This window comes from Lytechinus pictus, unplaced genomic scaffold (assembly GCF_037042905.1).
Source record: "Lytechinus pictus isolate F3 Inbred unplaced genomic scaffold, Lp3.0 scaffold_19, whole genome shotgun sequence".
In the NCBI taxonomy this organism is placed as follows: domain Eukaryota; kingdom Metazoa; phylum Echinodermata; class Echinoidea; order Temnopleuroida; family Toxopneustidae; genus Lytechinus; species Lytechinus pictus.
The window spans coordinates 18,541,250-18,558,138 of NW_026974140.1; the positions used below are offsets into that span (position 1 = coordinate 18,541,250).

The window sequence follows — 16,889 nt, forward strand, 5'->3', positions numbered from 1 at the left end:
ATACAGTTTATTCTTTTTAAAAACCTCCATTAAAACTTGCATCACCTCCTTTTAAATTGGCTTCACCATAATACAGTTTATTCTTTTTAAAAACCTCCATTGAAACTTGCCTCACCTCCTTTTAAATTGGCTTCACCATATACAGTTTATTCTTTTTAAAAACCTCCATTGAAACTTGCCTCACCTCCTTTTAAATTGGCTTCACCATAATACAGTTTATTCTTTTAAAAAACCTCCATTGAAACTTGCCTCACCTCCTTTTAAATTGGCTTCGCCATAATTCTTAGTACAGTTTATTCTTTTTAAAAACCTCCATTAAAACTTGCCTCACCTCCTTTTAAATTGGCTTCACCATAATGTAGTAATAGTTTATTCTTTTTAAAAACCTCTATTGAAACTTGCGTCGCCTCCTTTTAAATTTGTAGTACAGTTTATTCTTTTTTTAAAACCTCCATTGAAACTTGCCTCACCTCCTTTTAAACTGGCTTCACCATAATACAGTTTATTCTTTTTAAAAACCTCCATTAAAACTTGCATCACCTCCTTTTAAATTGGCTTCACCATAATACAGTTTATTCTTTTTAAAAACCTCCATTGAAACTTGCCTCACCTCCTTTTAAATTGGCTTCACCATATACAGTTTATTCTTTTTAAAAACCTCCATTGAAACTTGCCTCACCTCCTTTTAAATTGGCTTCACCATATACAGTTTATTCTTTTTAAAAACCTCCATTGAAACTTGCCTCACATCCTTTTAAATTGGCTTCACCATAATACAGTTTATTCTTTTTAAAAACCTCCATTAAAACTTGCCTCACCTCCTTTTAAATTGGCTTCACCATAATATTCAGGTAAGGTATATTCATTCTTTTTTAAAAAAACATCATTGTTCACTTCCCTCACCTAGATCATTTGACTATATATAATACCTTTTATTCTACACTATTCTTCCCTTTAAAAAAACCTGATTGTACTCCTGCCTCCCCTGATCTGACATTTGCCTCTCAACGTACTGGAAATAGATACCCTTTTTTCAATATTTTTGTGTTTTTGACACCCTTATCACGTTACGTACGTAACGCGTGCCCTCTCTTGAAAAAGACATCCTTTTTACGTGTTTTTTTGGTCGCGCATGGTATCCACTCGTCAAGTATATAAGTGGCCCCCCCCGGCCCCCCGGGCGTACTGTACATAGTGTTATTTTATTATCTCTTTATATCGGAAACTTCGTTTTACCGAATTGTCATGCACTCTCTCCGACGTGTTTGAAGTCTTAGACAGCATGGCATACTACCAGCCGATGGTACACACACTCACACCCACACACGTTATTTGACAACTTGTCTCTGACTCTGGAGCCAAAGTTCCTCGCATATAACTATCTGCATGCCTGCACGCAGTGTGTATTGAACACGCACGACCACGATCTAATGAATATTCATCGGCGAGACTGACGTCATTTTACGAGTCTCCTTTCAAACTTGGATCATAAGTGCCTACCATATTTTTGTGTACGCCCTCTATTGGTGGAAAATAATATGGCAAGAAAATTTTCATTTTTTACTCTCTATTTTTAATTAAGAAAAAAATAATTTAAAAATTAAATTTACTTAAGGGCCAAGTTGTATGACGAATAGGTGTAATGGAAACTGTCAGTGTAAAAAAATCAAGCATTTGTCCCAAAGAAAAAGAGAAAATAAGCCAAACATTGCCATCCTTATTTTGCCACACATGGAGATATAACTGAGAACAAGGTTATATCATAACCTTGTTCATTGAATAAGTGAAATGGTCAAAAAACATTTTCAAAGTCTTTATAATCTCAAAATAATAAAATATTGTAAACATAGCTCATCAGTGATTTTGTTGTTTTCTCGACTTTTCCCATTGAAAACACACGTTCGTTAAAATAATACAATACCATTTTCAAGTGATCCCCCCCCCAAAAATACATGCGATTGATGCGAAGAGGGGTCCGATTGAAAGCTGATATGGTAAAATAGAAAAACAATTTTGGCAAAACTTTAACATTTACATTTTGTAGGTATTTGTGTGTTTTTGGTGAATTTTATGAGAATATTGTGTTAGATATGATTTAATTAGGAGCGGACTCGGCCTCATGCTACATGCACCCATCTCTGTACGTGTAGAATCCCTTTCCTTCACACACACCACCACTCTCCAGGCACCATCATTCACGCAGTCATGCATTGAACGAACCGAGCCAGGCCCGAACGGAATAACAATTTTCCCATCAGCTACTGAACGTTAAATCGCTGGTCTACGTTCAGCAAAATATGAACAAGTTGTAAACATACTACTTAAATTCCACATGTGCAATTACCACGGAAATCAATGTCATTCAATATCATGTATTTTGTAAAGAACATTACCCCTTTCGGTGAAAGTTCGCTTTCGCTCCAGCTGGCAGGATCTGAATTAGTCAACATAACCTATGACCCGATATCGATCTCAGATGATTGACAATAACAGCAAATAAAAGCAAGCAGTTTTTTTTCTCAGTCTCGCATTTGAAGCTCACGTACCCTTTTTCCCTAATCATTATCTCACAATTCTCCCCTATCTCAGGGGCAGATAATTCTTCACATATTCACCCCTCCTTTTCTCTCTCTTCCAATTATCCACTATAAACCCTTGATCTATTTCTTTTATATTTTCACCCCAGTCACCCCCCTCTCCAATTCTCGGCATCCATCCTTTAAAGTTTAAGTGATTTTATGTTTTTCCAATAAACTTTGATCTCTCCTCAAATGCATCACTTCATCTTCCTCAAACAACACACAACAAAAGAAGGAAAATAATACGTTTTGCTGCCAAATATATAAATATATTTAATATCTTCATAGTTCTTATAGACAAACTAAGAAACATTTTTTTTTTCATCTTATAGAAATTATGGGGACATTAACTCCTTACATCCAGTAAACACAATTATTGCCATGTCCTTTAATCATATTAAAAAAATAATAATACACACAAGAAGCAGAAGAAGCCTACTAGCAAGTAAAGTTCACCAACCTGAACCTGTAATAGTAATTTTGTGCAATGCGTCCCTAGAGAAGTCACAAACTTTCAGTTGGTAGTATATTGATTCCTAGAATTGTTAACTCATTTTTGAAATCCATTATGTTATATATGGGAGTTGTGGGTATCTTGCAGCCTACTTATACATGACTGCAAACATACCACAATGTTGTATTTTAATGATTACTTTCCTGATCAAAATCTGACAGAGCTGCCAAGAAATACCCTAGCTATATGTAGAAACAACCAGATAAGATTTTTAAAAAATTCCAAAATTTTATTGATTTTCAAGATTTTTTGTAACATTACAAAAACAACAATCATACAGGAATTATTACTTTATGAATTTTGAGCAATAGATCTCAGTTACATTGTTCATAATATACAAGCACTTTTGTTAAGTGGTGTATCGGGGGGGGGGGGGCAAGGTGGGATGCATTCAGAATACCATTTTCATGGGGTGCAAATTAAAGGGAAAAGGTGAAAAAAAAGTGATGACCACTTAAAGGAGCCACTAGCATCATAAGTGAACTCAATTAGGGCTTGTCCCTGGTGCCTTTTTTTCTAAGTACAGCACTGTTTTATTCATGCATGTATTTAGCACTAAAAATATTTTAACATCTTCAAATTACTTGTTTCATCATCTCCTAATCAACTAGCATCAGTCAGCTATACAAGAAGAATTAATGAGTTGGATAAATATTGACATTTGAAGATGCTAATTGGTTTTGAGATGTGTTTATTCATTAAACAATATTGTTATACAGAAATACAAATCAAATCTTTTTTATTCCCCCAAATCAAGACAAGAGTATGCAATGCTTATATACATTTTATTTAGCGCTATATAGATGATGCATATTATATGACACCTACATAGATCTATGTCATTTGATTGGTTGTTTAATATCGATCATTCGGCCCATTTTACAATGACCTCATCAACCGTGCAATTTTGGATCCATATGATTTTGTCAATTGCACGCGCGCACCGAGACTACTGACAGGCCACACAAGTAAAACCACTCTTGTTTGCAGCACCTATATGTTGTATGTATACGCGACAATAAACAGACCGAGCATGCACTGCATGATTATTTTTTGCATCGAAATTGATAAATTTAATATGAAAAAGAATCTACTTTTAGGTGTCATATAAACCAAATAATGAATGTTCTTTTCATTCGGTGAATGATAAAATGAATGATCCATTCAACTCGGCTATGCCTCGTTGGATGGATCATTTCATCTTTCACCTCATGAAGTATTCTGTCCAATGCACTCATGAACATTGTATATTATATGACACCTAGCTAGATCCTTGTCATTTGATTGGTTGTTTGATATCGATCATTCAGCCCATTTTACAATGTCGTCATCAACCGTGCAATTTTGGATCCATTCATCGTGCAATTTTGGTTCCATACGATTTTGTCCATTGCATGCGCTGACCCAGACTGCTGCAGGCGCCACACCACCCGTAAATCCACTCGTGTTTGCAGCGGGCATGTTGTATGTACCATAGGTAAGTTTGCGACAATCAACAGACCGAGCTCGCACTGCATGAACATATTTTGCATCGAAATTCATCAATTTAATATGAAAACAAATCTATTTTTAGGTGTCATATAAACCAAATAATGAATGTTCTTATCATACTCCATTCGGTGAAAGATGAAATGAATTATCAATTTCATCTTTTACCTCATGAAGTATTCTGTCCATTGCACTCATGAACATTAACTATTTGTATACTATTATCATCATAACTCACAAATAGATTATCAGCTAGTGCAATAATTCATTAAATACATGTATTGAATCTATAAGTTACTCAACAGAAAAAAAGAAAAATATATATTTATATATATATAAACATATTACACACACACATATATATATATATACATATATAATTACCCTCAGAATAAGTTTGCTTCCCGAAAGAGCTTCAGCCAGCAGTTTGTGCTTAAAATGTTGTAATAAACTGAGTTAAATTAAGCATTACTTATATGCATACCATATTGCACCACATTTTACTTTTATGTTGAAATGAGCATAATTATCATCTACTTTGCAATATATACCAATGTATGAAGCAAATGTAAAGCATTTCCAATTGAAATTAAAACCCTAATGACAAGATATGCTGGAAAACTATAAATTTCTAACTCCAAAGAAATGTAAATAAAAACGACATATAATGACTTGACTTCAATATAAACAAATGATCTCATCTGCAACATTCATAGATTAAAGGAAAATATCACATAAATATAAGTAATTTTAGTTTCATTCATTTCGACACTGTAAAGAAGTAAATCTTGTAACACAAGCATTTTAAATCTGATTATATAGCAACCATTTTAAAATTGTATTTCTAACTGAACAAGCACAATTTCAAAAAAAAGTGAAAACGTGCCTTTACATTTGATACAGAGCAATTTATAACTATTTTTCAATTTTTGTTTTCTTTGGTATGAAAGAAACAAAACCTGAAAATAATTGGATTCAGTGAGAGCTAGTGTTCTAAAATGAGGTATCATACATCCTGAAGCAAACATGAAAAGGCACAAAAACATGAATGGATTCGCTCATATAAGAAAACTCACACAAGAAAGTCTCATCTCATCTAGTAATTGCTGCCGGGACTCCCAAGTGAATCCATTCTCTATCACCACATCATCACATGTCATCTGGCTTATAGTCCTCTCAAGGACTTCACTAATTTCACAAAAGAATACCTTCCTCTCGCATCTATCTCTTTCTCACCTTTTAATTCCTACTCTATCTCATTCATTTTCAACATCGTCTTCTTCTCTTCATTCCACCATACATATCACTTTGGACTAACCACAAGGTGAACTGTAAGCATCTTCTACTTCAATAAGAAGTCTTTCAGAACGAAGCAAATGTAACCTGTAGAATCCCAAGACTGGAATTTTCATACAATGATATATAGCTGGCAAAGAATGTAATTACATGTTACTTGTATTTACTAAGAATATCATTTATGAGTTGATAGCAAAATGAATTCATTTCTGAGAGTTGAAGACTATTTTTCCAAAGGGAGATACTGATATAATATCTGGTGAAAAATTACACTATAATCATACCCATAGCAATCACTTCAAAGTATCATTATATTCAAATTACCTTCATATGGGCAAGGGAGATACATAATCGCTATCTTTTACAGACATCATTGTACCAGCCAATATTCTCAATATTAAAGTCTTCAGTTTTTATGGAGAATGAATTAAATTTTCAGACAGTAGACTTCTGGGATGCACTGAAAATACAAGAGAAAGACCTAAATCTCTGTGCACAGATGAATTAGTCATGTATAGAGCATATAGACATTTCTTGGATTATTTCAGGGATTATTGCCACAGTGAAACAATGACTTTACCATGTCAGGGCCCAGTTGCATAAAAGTTACTATTGTGGAACTTTGCCATCCAATGGTAACTACCATGGTAACGCTGATCAACAGCCAATCAAATCAAGGATTCCACACAAGTTACCATTGCAAGGCAAAGCTACCAAACTTTTATGCAATGGGCCCTGGTAATACATGGAATATACAGGGCATTACAAAGGTCTGTTGGTCATCAAACTAGATTCCATTCTTGATGATTGACAGCACCTGTTACTGGGTAAACATCTGAATCATGTCACGCTGCCCCTGAAAGCTGACAAGTCTCTGGCCCATATTCTGAAGTCCACTTTAATTTCGACCCTGGTCTAACACTGTGGTAAAATTATGGGAAGCCAAAAGTGTAAAAATGTGTGAACATTGTATGTTTCTTGTGTTTACCGTGCTCTTTCACCATGCTGTAGTGGTGAAGAAAACTAATTCAATAATTATTTGCAGTTATGAATGATCTGAGTAACAGATGAGCTGATAAATCAAACATGCACTGTTAGTGATTTGTGTCACAAATGGCTATCCATAGTGAAACAGAGTTTAGAATACAGGCCACTGATTTTAAAGCAAATGTTCGTACAATATTCCTCCACATATCTTATTGCACACATTTACAGCTTGAGAGTTTGGTTTTCACAATCAAGTCTTCTTGGGCTTTTTGCTCTCATCTTTCGACTCTCCCATCTCTCTGACGACGACCTTCCCAGTGTCCTTAGCAGTCCTCTTGGCAATTGCTTTGACTCCAAGGTTGTTGAAGTTATGAGCTGATATACCAATGTTACCTACAGTGGCCAAGGAGTTGTTTGTCAATCGACCAGCGTCCTCACCATATCTAAGGAGATAAGTTTGAAGATAATAAAGAAAATGTTTACATATTGCTTAACGATTGCTTAATTAGAATTCTCTATGCACTAAAAAAAGGTTCCAGCTTTATGAACTTGACCTTTAGCAGAGCAGATGTAACCCACTCTGCATTTCAATGTACAGCTAAATTCAGTTCGGTAACATAAGGACTGTCAGTATATCTATGTAAAATTGATTAAATCAAGTATCATGTTATGTTTGTATTGATTGAATATGGAAAAGAAATCATGAATTTACAATTTAAGAATTCTGCAAAAAGAAGAGGAAATCTGTAAAGCGTAATGAACTACAGCATTAATGCACATAAACGATTCAGGTCATGGCAAAGATAGGGTTTTGGGTAATCTAAACAAATAAGCAACTGTATGAAATCTAAGTGGAAATTAATTAGGGTGCAAGTTTTTAGAGATATTGAATGAATATATGCCTTAGAAAGGAGTCAGGACAAACTGTTCAACAGATCAGGGACAATAAAATATTGTGGTAATCTTTAAAGTATATGTTCCAAATTGAAGTAAATGAAAACTGTCTGACAGAGAATTGTGATTGAACCTATTAACTTCAACTTTGGAAAGACATCAATGACATAATTCTCCATACAGAATATTCTCATAATATCCTCTTGGATACAACACTTTGATTTATCATGCAATTGATGCACATGAGCATACATCATATAAAAAGAAAACATTTTGAATCAAAATATGATTTCTCAACGATTGCATCTTCTTTCCATATTGCTGACTGATTGGATCAATCATTTTAAAGTTTTTGGAACACATATTTTGAGCAGATGACTAACTTACTTGTGCTCTACAGTTTGTACAGTTGCATGTGATATACTCTTAGCCATCTGAATAGCTGCAGTCTCCAGTCCACGATAAACTTTACCAAATCCTGTCAAGAAAAACAAAGAATTCAACATTTTTTTCATTACAGAGAATTTAGAGATGTGAATAAATATTAAATGCAATAGTTTAAACTTCAGACTGAATTCATAGAGTGTTTCATTACTAGTATTAGTAAACCAAAGTATTCAAAAGATTGCACAACTAGGCCCTATAATACAATTGAGGCATAGAATATGACGTCCCCTTATGGTTGTCTTGCCCCCCTCCCTTCAAAATATCCTGGCACCATCCCACCACCCCTGAAACTAATATCCCCTCACCTGAAAGACCACTAGCAGTGACAGTCAGAACACCGTCTAAGACAGCTTTAGCCTTTCCATCTGGTTCATCTTCACCATTGGCCAGCATCTTATTAGCTTGCTTACTAATGATTGGTCCAACCTCTTCGGCCACACGCTTGGTCAAGAAACATATGCTGTCCAAGACCACCACACTCACCTATCATATGAGTAGACAAAATTCATTCCAAATGGTCATTCGCTGGATTAATGAAACATTTCTTTTATCTTACACTATTGCAACTTTTGATGGACATTTGATGTCAGCAGTTGAACAGTTTAAATTTTCAATGTAAATAATAATACAAAAACAAAACACATTTACAAATAACACTTTTTTTTACACTACGAATTAATGAAATAACATGCAACAGAGAAAAAAGTAGATTTTATGTTAGGCAATAATAAGATAAACTCCTACAATTCAAATGATTACTTAGGTTGAAGTGATATTTCTTTCCACATTATCATAAACACAAGTCATCTAAAGACAAAAATAACGAAAAACCTCATTTGCTCTGGCAACAATTGCTCCGCTGTAAATTCCACACTAATGGAATGACCAATTTCAAATCTGGATTTGACACTATTCCCTATCTTAAACTTAACACTAAACCTAATATAAAACCCTGGTGCAATCCTAACCCTAAGCTATAACTTAGATGAAATAAAGCCAGAGCATTTGTCGCCGGAGCAAATGTTGTGTCACCTTTACTCTACCTACCTTGACAGCTACTCCTGTAGCTTTCTTGGCATACACCATTCCTGTTTGATATTTCTCATCAATCTCTTTAGGCTGTTCATCAGGTTGGATATGTTCTTTTAGTTTCCTTGCTCCAGAACCAACTAATCTGCTTCCTATCTCAGCTCCTTTCACTACTCCCCATGATATCCATTCAGCACCTAATGTCCAAAAGGTGGAAACAACAAAATTTGATTTTCGGAACACTCTAATAATTGATCTGTTACTGGGCTAATGTGAAAAGATAAACTTGAAACATTGTGTCAACAAACTTTCATTTCCTAAGGATGTCTCTTGCAAAGGGGGCTGTAGTTGAATGTACATTTGTACTCTGTAATCTTGTTTATTTTGAAATGTATACTTTCAGAAAAGCTAAATTATATTCCCTTATACCAAATTCAAGAAGTTAATTTCATATCAAACCAAGAAACTTCAAAATATGATACATACAGGACCTGAATAGAAGCTCTCTTACCAACTTCTATGCCTTTTGCGATCTTCTGACTAACATCTCTATACTTCTGTCCTTCTTCTTCGGTATCCATAACCTCCTCATCAGCCGCTCTGTCCTCTATCCTCTCTGATGGTACCCTGTGATTTTCACTCGGTACACATGATGATGCGGCCTCCTGTACTGAAGGTAATTGCTCTTCTTTCATGGCGGTAAGTTCTTGAATTAACTGTTGGAATTTCAACTTTTCAGATCTGTCAAAGTGAAAAAAAGTTGTTGGTTTAGGAGATTAATGCTAAGAGAGGATAAAAAGTGAAAACGGGCATCTTGATAAAATATTGACTAGTCAGATTTTTTTATAAAAATGGATAAGAACTGTTCTTTCCAAGATAAATGCTATATTACAAAACTACAACTTCTTTGTTGATATCTAGATCAAGGGCACATCAAATTTGGTTCATACAATACTTTTGGCTTGAGTAAAACAAGCCACGGAATGGATGTTTTAAAAAATGTTACACATCATTCATCAAGGTTATTGGAGCTTTTCAGTTCATCTGGGTGCATTTAATGTCAGCACTGACTAAATTATCAGCTCTGAGACTTCAAGTGAATTTGTTAGTTTTGATTGGCTGAGAAGAACTAGTGTCCAACTGTAACTTTAAGACAATGACAACTTCTCAGCACTGACAAACTTCATGAAATGGTGCCCATGTGTCAGTTTCTTGATGAAATATTTACTTAATGAAATAATTGACGACTTACTTTGATACCTGTGGTGCAAAAATTACACCAACACTGTCCCCCTTGTCCAACGAGCTGAGATCAGGAAACATATAGACACCATCGGCAGCCTTGAGAGAAGGTGACTGACCAGGCAGGAGAGGATACAGCCACTCCCCTATCTGCAGGAATGCTGGAGGTTGGTCCTGCCCTAGTGCTTGATCATCAGGGAACTTGAACATCTTAAGAGGTCCTGGAGTACTAGGTGCACTCACCTGACCGCTGGAGTTGATAAAGAAGAGTTGGACACCATGTTTGATGTGAAGCACCTCTCTGGCATCTGCTGTTGATTGGGCATACGAGGGTAGACTTCCATAAGAACTGTTGTCTTCATAAAGGCTAAGGATGTCTGTATCTACTTCATCTTGGTCAGTCCCACATGCCCCACCCATTGAAACTGATTTCTGCTCCTGTTCAAGACATTCCAGTCTGGCCTTCATCTGTATGGCTGTTTTCTTCATCTTCTGTTGCATGTTTCTAGCATGGTCCCACTGTGATCCTACACAATGCCTCCCTTTGCAATCAATCTTCATTGCCTGAGCAATGCTTTTCAGTCCTGTGGTATAGAATCGAATGGCTTCTTCTCTTTTGGATTGTTCATCTAGTCTTAAGGCCATTTGAATATCAGCATAAGCCTTGTCATGGCATTTCTTTAACGTCTTCAGGGATTCTTTTGAATCTTCATGATCCCTATCAGCATCTTGTAAAGATGAATATGTCACTCTACTTGCCTCTGCCATTTTGTCTACCTTGTTATTCTTGTAACCTGTAGGCCAGGAAAAATGAAAATTACATTCATGTTACATTTCGATTTGTTGTCTTGCAAATCTAGAGTGCACTACTGCAGTCTACAATGAGTGCTGATTTTGCAACATAAATCTATGCAAGAAAAGGCTTTGGTGAGTTAGTAGGCTACTACATATGTAAGTATCAGTGTGAAATGATGATGATGACGCTTTATCACTTACCATCCACAAGTACCAGCATTTGAAATAAAGGAAAAAAATAATATGACTGAACTATGCATTGAAAATGCCTTGGGTTTTCAAGACTAAGGCCCAAACAAAGCTCTTAGGCACCTTTAGGCCAAGGCCAAGCATCAAGGCACTACATCACTGGTAGTGAAAGAGAAATAGACATTTCATCCAGCCCAAATCATAGCTAACCCAATTATCAAGAAACAAATGTAAATCAAATTTTCACCAGATTTTAATCAGAAAAATCAAGAGTTTATCATCTTACTATACCAGGTATATTGGATGTCAGGAAAATTTACTTAGACTCATAAACACATAATTTGGTTATTGACTGAAGCAAGGCCTAAAAAATTATTATAATATACAATTCATGATATTTATCGGCCGATGCAAGTATTTGACGATTCATGAAATTTATCGGTATTTTAAAAAATCTAAGTTGGCACTGCTCATGATTTTGCCGCCCTCTATAGACGCGTCGTGTCGCTAGGATGCAATCACAAAAAAGACAAGATGCCGACAATAACATCTGTAAGTAAAACGCTCTTCTACTTTTAATATTTTAACGTTTTTAAGATTTATTGTAACATAAAATTAAAAACAAAGTGTAGGCTAACCTATTAATTTTATTGTAGCCCATTTAGCTTAAGTTAGGGCTCAAAAGGCTACAGAAAACGAGTATTGGAGCAACATTGTTGTCTCAAAAAACTCGGTTTGTGTGGGCCAATGCTATCACGTCCCAGGCTCCATGGAGAGTAAGCCTACGTCAGTAAAATGACTTTTACTCTCCAGAAGCCCCGGGGGGGGGGGGGGGGACTCAGTATATAATGCATATAGTGGGTATTTGCTGCGGAGGGGACCCCCATTTTTACACTCAAATTTCTGTTCCAAGGCATAGCATTTTTGTCTTATTGAGAAAAAGAACAAAGAAAGCCGCTCCAAAGCATAGCATTTTCTTCTTATCGAGAAAAAAGAAGAAAAAAATCCGCTCCAAAGCTTCGCATATTTTCTGTTACGCCGTTCCGGCCGCATTGATCTGCTACAATGATCCGCAATTTTTGTGAAAAGCGGCCGCAGAGCGCTGTCCGACCATCGCCTCTGCGCTAGCGCACCCGGCGCCCGTGCCGCCGGGCTAGCTGCATGCACGTTCCATAGGGATGCACACGCACTCACATGCAGGCGACCCGTTCCAAGGACCCCCGTTTTCACAAACATTTGTAGTTCTGAAGCCCGTTCCGAGGACCCTACTTTTTACAAAAAGCCCGCTCCAAGGCCCCCGTTTTTTTGTCTCGCCAGCGGCACTTTCCTACTAATTTTTTGGTCGAGTATGGCAGTGTATCCTATTGCCGGACACCTTTATTTCAGTGCTTTAAAAATGACAACTAGAGGAAATACAATCAAGAAAAATTCACACTTGTTATTCCAAATATTATGAAAATTATGAATATGATAAAATTATTTTATATTTACCAACCATTTTCTTTGCATCGCACTTGCCGCATACCCCTCCACAAAAAACAATTATTTTTGTGCGCGACAAATTACATCATGATTCCGGACGCGCGCCGGACAGGTAAAGATATCCTTGATTATAATGATGTAAGAACAAATTTGTGTGATTTTTTTCTTCTTATATCATATCATGAGTAAATTCTAAGTTTTTATTTGCTTTTATTATATCGAATCTGAGCAGATGTTAGTAATAATTTCGTGTTTGATACCTTATTTTATTTTTTTTTGTTAGCTGCATGTTCCATGGCACTTTCCAATAACAATATGCTCGCGTTCGTATCGTGACGCTCATCAAGTCTTATCGATGCGCTGCCGATCCACGGCTCTACTCACGGTAAACCTCGCGCATGGGTACCTTGAGAACTAGCCGTCGACGATTACCCACAATACACCACACCTCATCATTCGATCTAAGGAGTGGACGAGATTGAAATTCGGCAAATCAGGCCCATATTTCCGTTAGAAAATATATCAATTGTTAATGCAAAAATTTCGCAAAACTATGATATTTTAAGCACTTTCTGTCATTTTAGAGATAAATAAGGTAAACTAAAAGTTGGATTTTTTCGCCTTGTTTTTGCAATCTTCATGATCTTGTTCTATGTATTGCTCTGTGAAATTGAATTGCGGAAGTACAAAATTGTTTTCGAACGCAGTAATATGCGCGTCCGGAATCATAATAGTGTCCGGTAATACAATACGCGACTATACCCCCCCCCCCCCCCCCCCCCCGCCAGTAGCCTCCAGGCTAGACAGCTGGCAGCCGTCTGTTTCGAGAAGTTTTTTAACTTTTTTTTTTTTTTTTTAATTTCTCCTCGTACACAGACGGCTCGCTAGCGTGCAGCCACCATTAGGGGACTTGCAATGCAAAATCCCCCCGTCGGGGCTCTTCAATTTTTGTCTTTAATGAATAAAAATTTTGAAAATTAACGCGACCAAAATGCAAATTAATATTCCCTCTTGGCATTAATTGCCAAAAAACTGAGAAAAATCAAGTTAAAAGGAACAAAAACAGTGACTTACCTCGGCTGTCGCGCAAATTCACTTCCCCGTTTTATCCGATCTTAAGTACATAAACATATGGCCATTGAGTCCCCTGTACAGATCGCCCTAGAACTTCGGTCTCTGTATTTGGTGAGTGAAGCCAACGGAGTTCAGCTGAACAACCAACATAACAGAGACCGAAGCTTTTGGTCTACCTCCAGGCCCGGGGGGGCCACTTACATTGACGAGTGGATACCATGCGCGACCAAAAAAACACGTAAAAAGGATGTCTTTTTCACGATAGGGCACGTTACGTACGTAACGTGATAAGGGTGTCAAAAACACAAAAATAATGAAAAAAGGGTATCTATTTCGCTAGGAAAATTACTTGTTTAGGGTCGAATTTGCGGGGATGATAAAACAAAATTAAAATGTTTAATAAAGGATGTCCTTTTTGCCCCAACACTTCGTGTTTAGAGTCCGATTTGCGCGAGGTGTAGAAGGTGGGGTCGTACTAAACCAAATAAGGTAAGACGAAGACCGAAGGACCCGTAACAATAAAACATTCCTGTACTTGTTTAGGGGTTCATTTCAGGAAATATTTGCCAAGAGTATCGTTTTATTTCCAATACTTGTTAAGGGTAGGGTTTAGACGCCCATAGTATATACTTGTTAAGGGGTGCATTTTCAGAATATGGAAATTACGTGTTTAGGGTGCTTTTCGAGACCACATGGTCGCGCATGGTATCCACTCGTGAATGGAAGTGGCCCCCCCGGGCCTCCAGGCTAGCTGCGACTCAAAGTCAAACCATACAAAAAGATACAGTAACTAACATAATAACGAACATATGGGACCATATACGTTCTTCCAGAGCTCCAGAAATATGACAAACTAAAACTTCCGACAATAAAAAAGAATTCTTGTATTCCAAGTATCATACATCGTAGTATGAAAGTAATACAATTTGTCCATTAAGTTACAAATTACTTACACCTTTTGAAGCCAGTGAAAATGGAGGTTCTAAATGACGGTCTTCTTGTCTCACAACTTTCCTTTCGATGATCGAATGATGATGAATCAAAATAAACACGACGTCATATCATGCTTGCCACTATCTCTGCACGTGGGTTCAGACGGGTGGGGGTGGAGTGGGCTCTTTATAAACTCTCCCCAAGCAGCCCCTTTGGACATCTAAAGGCGACCGCACACCTTACGATTGGTCTGCGACCCGATTTCAGAATAAATGTAGTAGAATTTGATGCTAATACTGAGACTTGGAATATCTTACTTTCTAATGTTCTAAATCATCGTACAAATACCTTTGTTCAATCTGTGACTATGCTATCATCCTTCTTAAAATAAAAGCGAATTTAATATCTAGTCGTAATGACGTCATCGCAGTCGTACGATTGGCTACGATTTCAAACTAATTTGGCCTTTACTCCAAAATAAAGGCTTGCAATCTTTCAAAATGGTTATATTAGCATTCTTTCAATTAATTTTAACCTTAAATAAAATGATATGTTCCATTCACATTTTCAGAAAATGAGCAAAATGCGATTTGTTCCAAAATCGGATCGCGAACAGTCGTAAGGTGTGCGGTGGCCTACACACACTCAGTATACTTCTTTCTCTATTTCCTTCTACCCACCCCCCCCCCTCCTTAAAGGGGAATCCAGCCTTGGCCATAAAATGTTGTGTTGGGAAGAAGAAAAATAAATTTAACAGAATGGTGAAAGTTTGAAAGAAATCGGACAAGCAATAAGAAAGTTATAGCTGCTTTAAAATTGAGATCACTAATACTATGTAGATTTCAAATTGGCAACTGAGTAAGTAAATTATGACAAGGGGCAAGGACAACTTTCCCATAGGCCATGTACTTTATTATCAGGGATTTGTGGTTTTCTCCTAAGTACCCATTTCCCTGGGGCAGTAATCTAACTACAACCCAGATAGTATATTGTTTTATGTCCTCATGAAAGAAAAATATAATTTGAAATAAAACTTTTGGAAAAAATGACATTTTAGCCATAATGTGTATTGGAGTACATGGAAGAGTAGTCCTTGCCTTACATCACTATGACATCCCATATGCGGCCAATTTGAAGTCTCCATGGGTATAGTGATTACCAATATTTACAATTTTTAAAAATTCACAACTTTCTTGTTGTTTGTCCAATATTGTTAAAACGTTCACCTATCAACTTATCTGATTTTTCTTTTCCTTATAAAAACAAGTTTTTGTTTGGGTTGGATTCCCCTTTAATAAGTCAGATTGTTTGACTCCTATTATGCATGCCAAGTCCTCTTAAAAAAAAAAAAAAAAAAAAAATCGTTAGGCCTATACCTCCTATACCTACATCTGTGTTCTCTCTTTTTTGCCAATGTGTTGTGTTTTTTTCATTCATCTCCCCCTCTCACATTCTTGACTTTACAATTATATGACGTACTAGGCCCCTCCCACAACAACGTCAAAACCTGCAGTCAGGCAATTTTCTAATTGGTACAAGCTGGATCTGGAGCCCCATTTCATAGAGTTAACTTTGTTGCCATCCCGGGTCGCCATTATGGCAACAGGGCTCAGCAGCCAATCAAAATCAAGGTTACCATGGTAGTTGCCATTATGGCAAAGTTACAACGGTTGTAAGTCCTTTATGAAACAGGCCCCTGTTCAAAACTAAAGAAAAATAATACTTGTGTAAATGATTTCATAATCATAAAAAAATATAGCTAAGCTTAGCGAAGCTGGAGAATAATTTTGACAAATACTCGACATATGTAGGGGCTCCTGGCCTTTAGACTGGTTTCTTGAAAAATTTCATCAGTGTGAGATTGGAAACATTCCACAGAAAATTTTGTTGATTATGTAACAACTTGTTTATGGGTCTCTCCTCCTCCTGCCTTCCAAAAT

General features: G+C 36.6%; 1 protein-coding gene across 1 annotated transcript; it reads right to left on the reverse strand.

Moving 5' to 3' along the window:
* Positions 1 to 2,837: 2,837 nt before the first annotated feature.
* Positions 2,838 to 15,344, reverse strand: LOC129260731 (spartin-like). The gene is made up of 7 exons (XM_064114416.1): positions 14,972 to 15,344; positions 10,487 to 11,270; positions 9,746 to 9,975; positions 9,253 to 9,431; positions 8,511 to 8,688; positions 8,146 to 8,236; positions 2,838 to 7,307 (listed from the first exon to the last, which is right to left on the reverse strand). Exons 2-7 carry the CDS (start codon positions 11,242 to 11,244, stop codon positions 7,115 to 7,117), a joined length of 1,629 nt encoding a protein of 542 aa, XP_063970486.1. The 5' UTR covers positions 11,245 to 11,270; positions 14,972 to 15,344; the 3' UTR covers positions 2,838 to 7,114.
* Positions 15,345 to 16,889: the final 1,545 nt, after the last annotated feature.

Excerpts from the sequence above, each read along its gene's own strand:
- LOC129260731 (XM_064114416.1), bottom strand. The coding sequence starts at position 11,244 with ATGGCAGAGGCAAGTAGAGTGACATATTCATCTTTACAAGATGCTGAT. Across the intron at positions 9,976-10,486 it reads TTTGCACCACAGGTATCAAA|ATCTGAAAAGTTGAAATTCC; the intron begins GTAAGTCGTCAA and ends TCACTTTGACAG. Across the intron at positions 9,432-9,745 it reads CGCAAAAGGCATAGAAGTTG|GTGCTGAATGGATATCATGG; the intron begins GTAAGAGAGCTT and ends TTTGGACATTAG.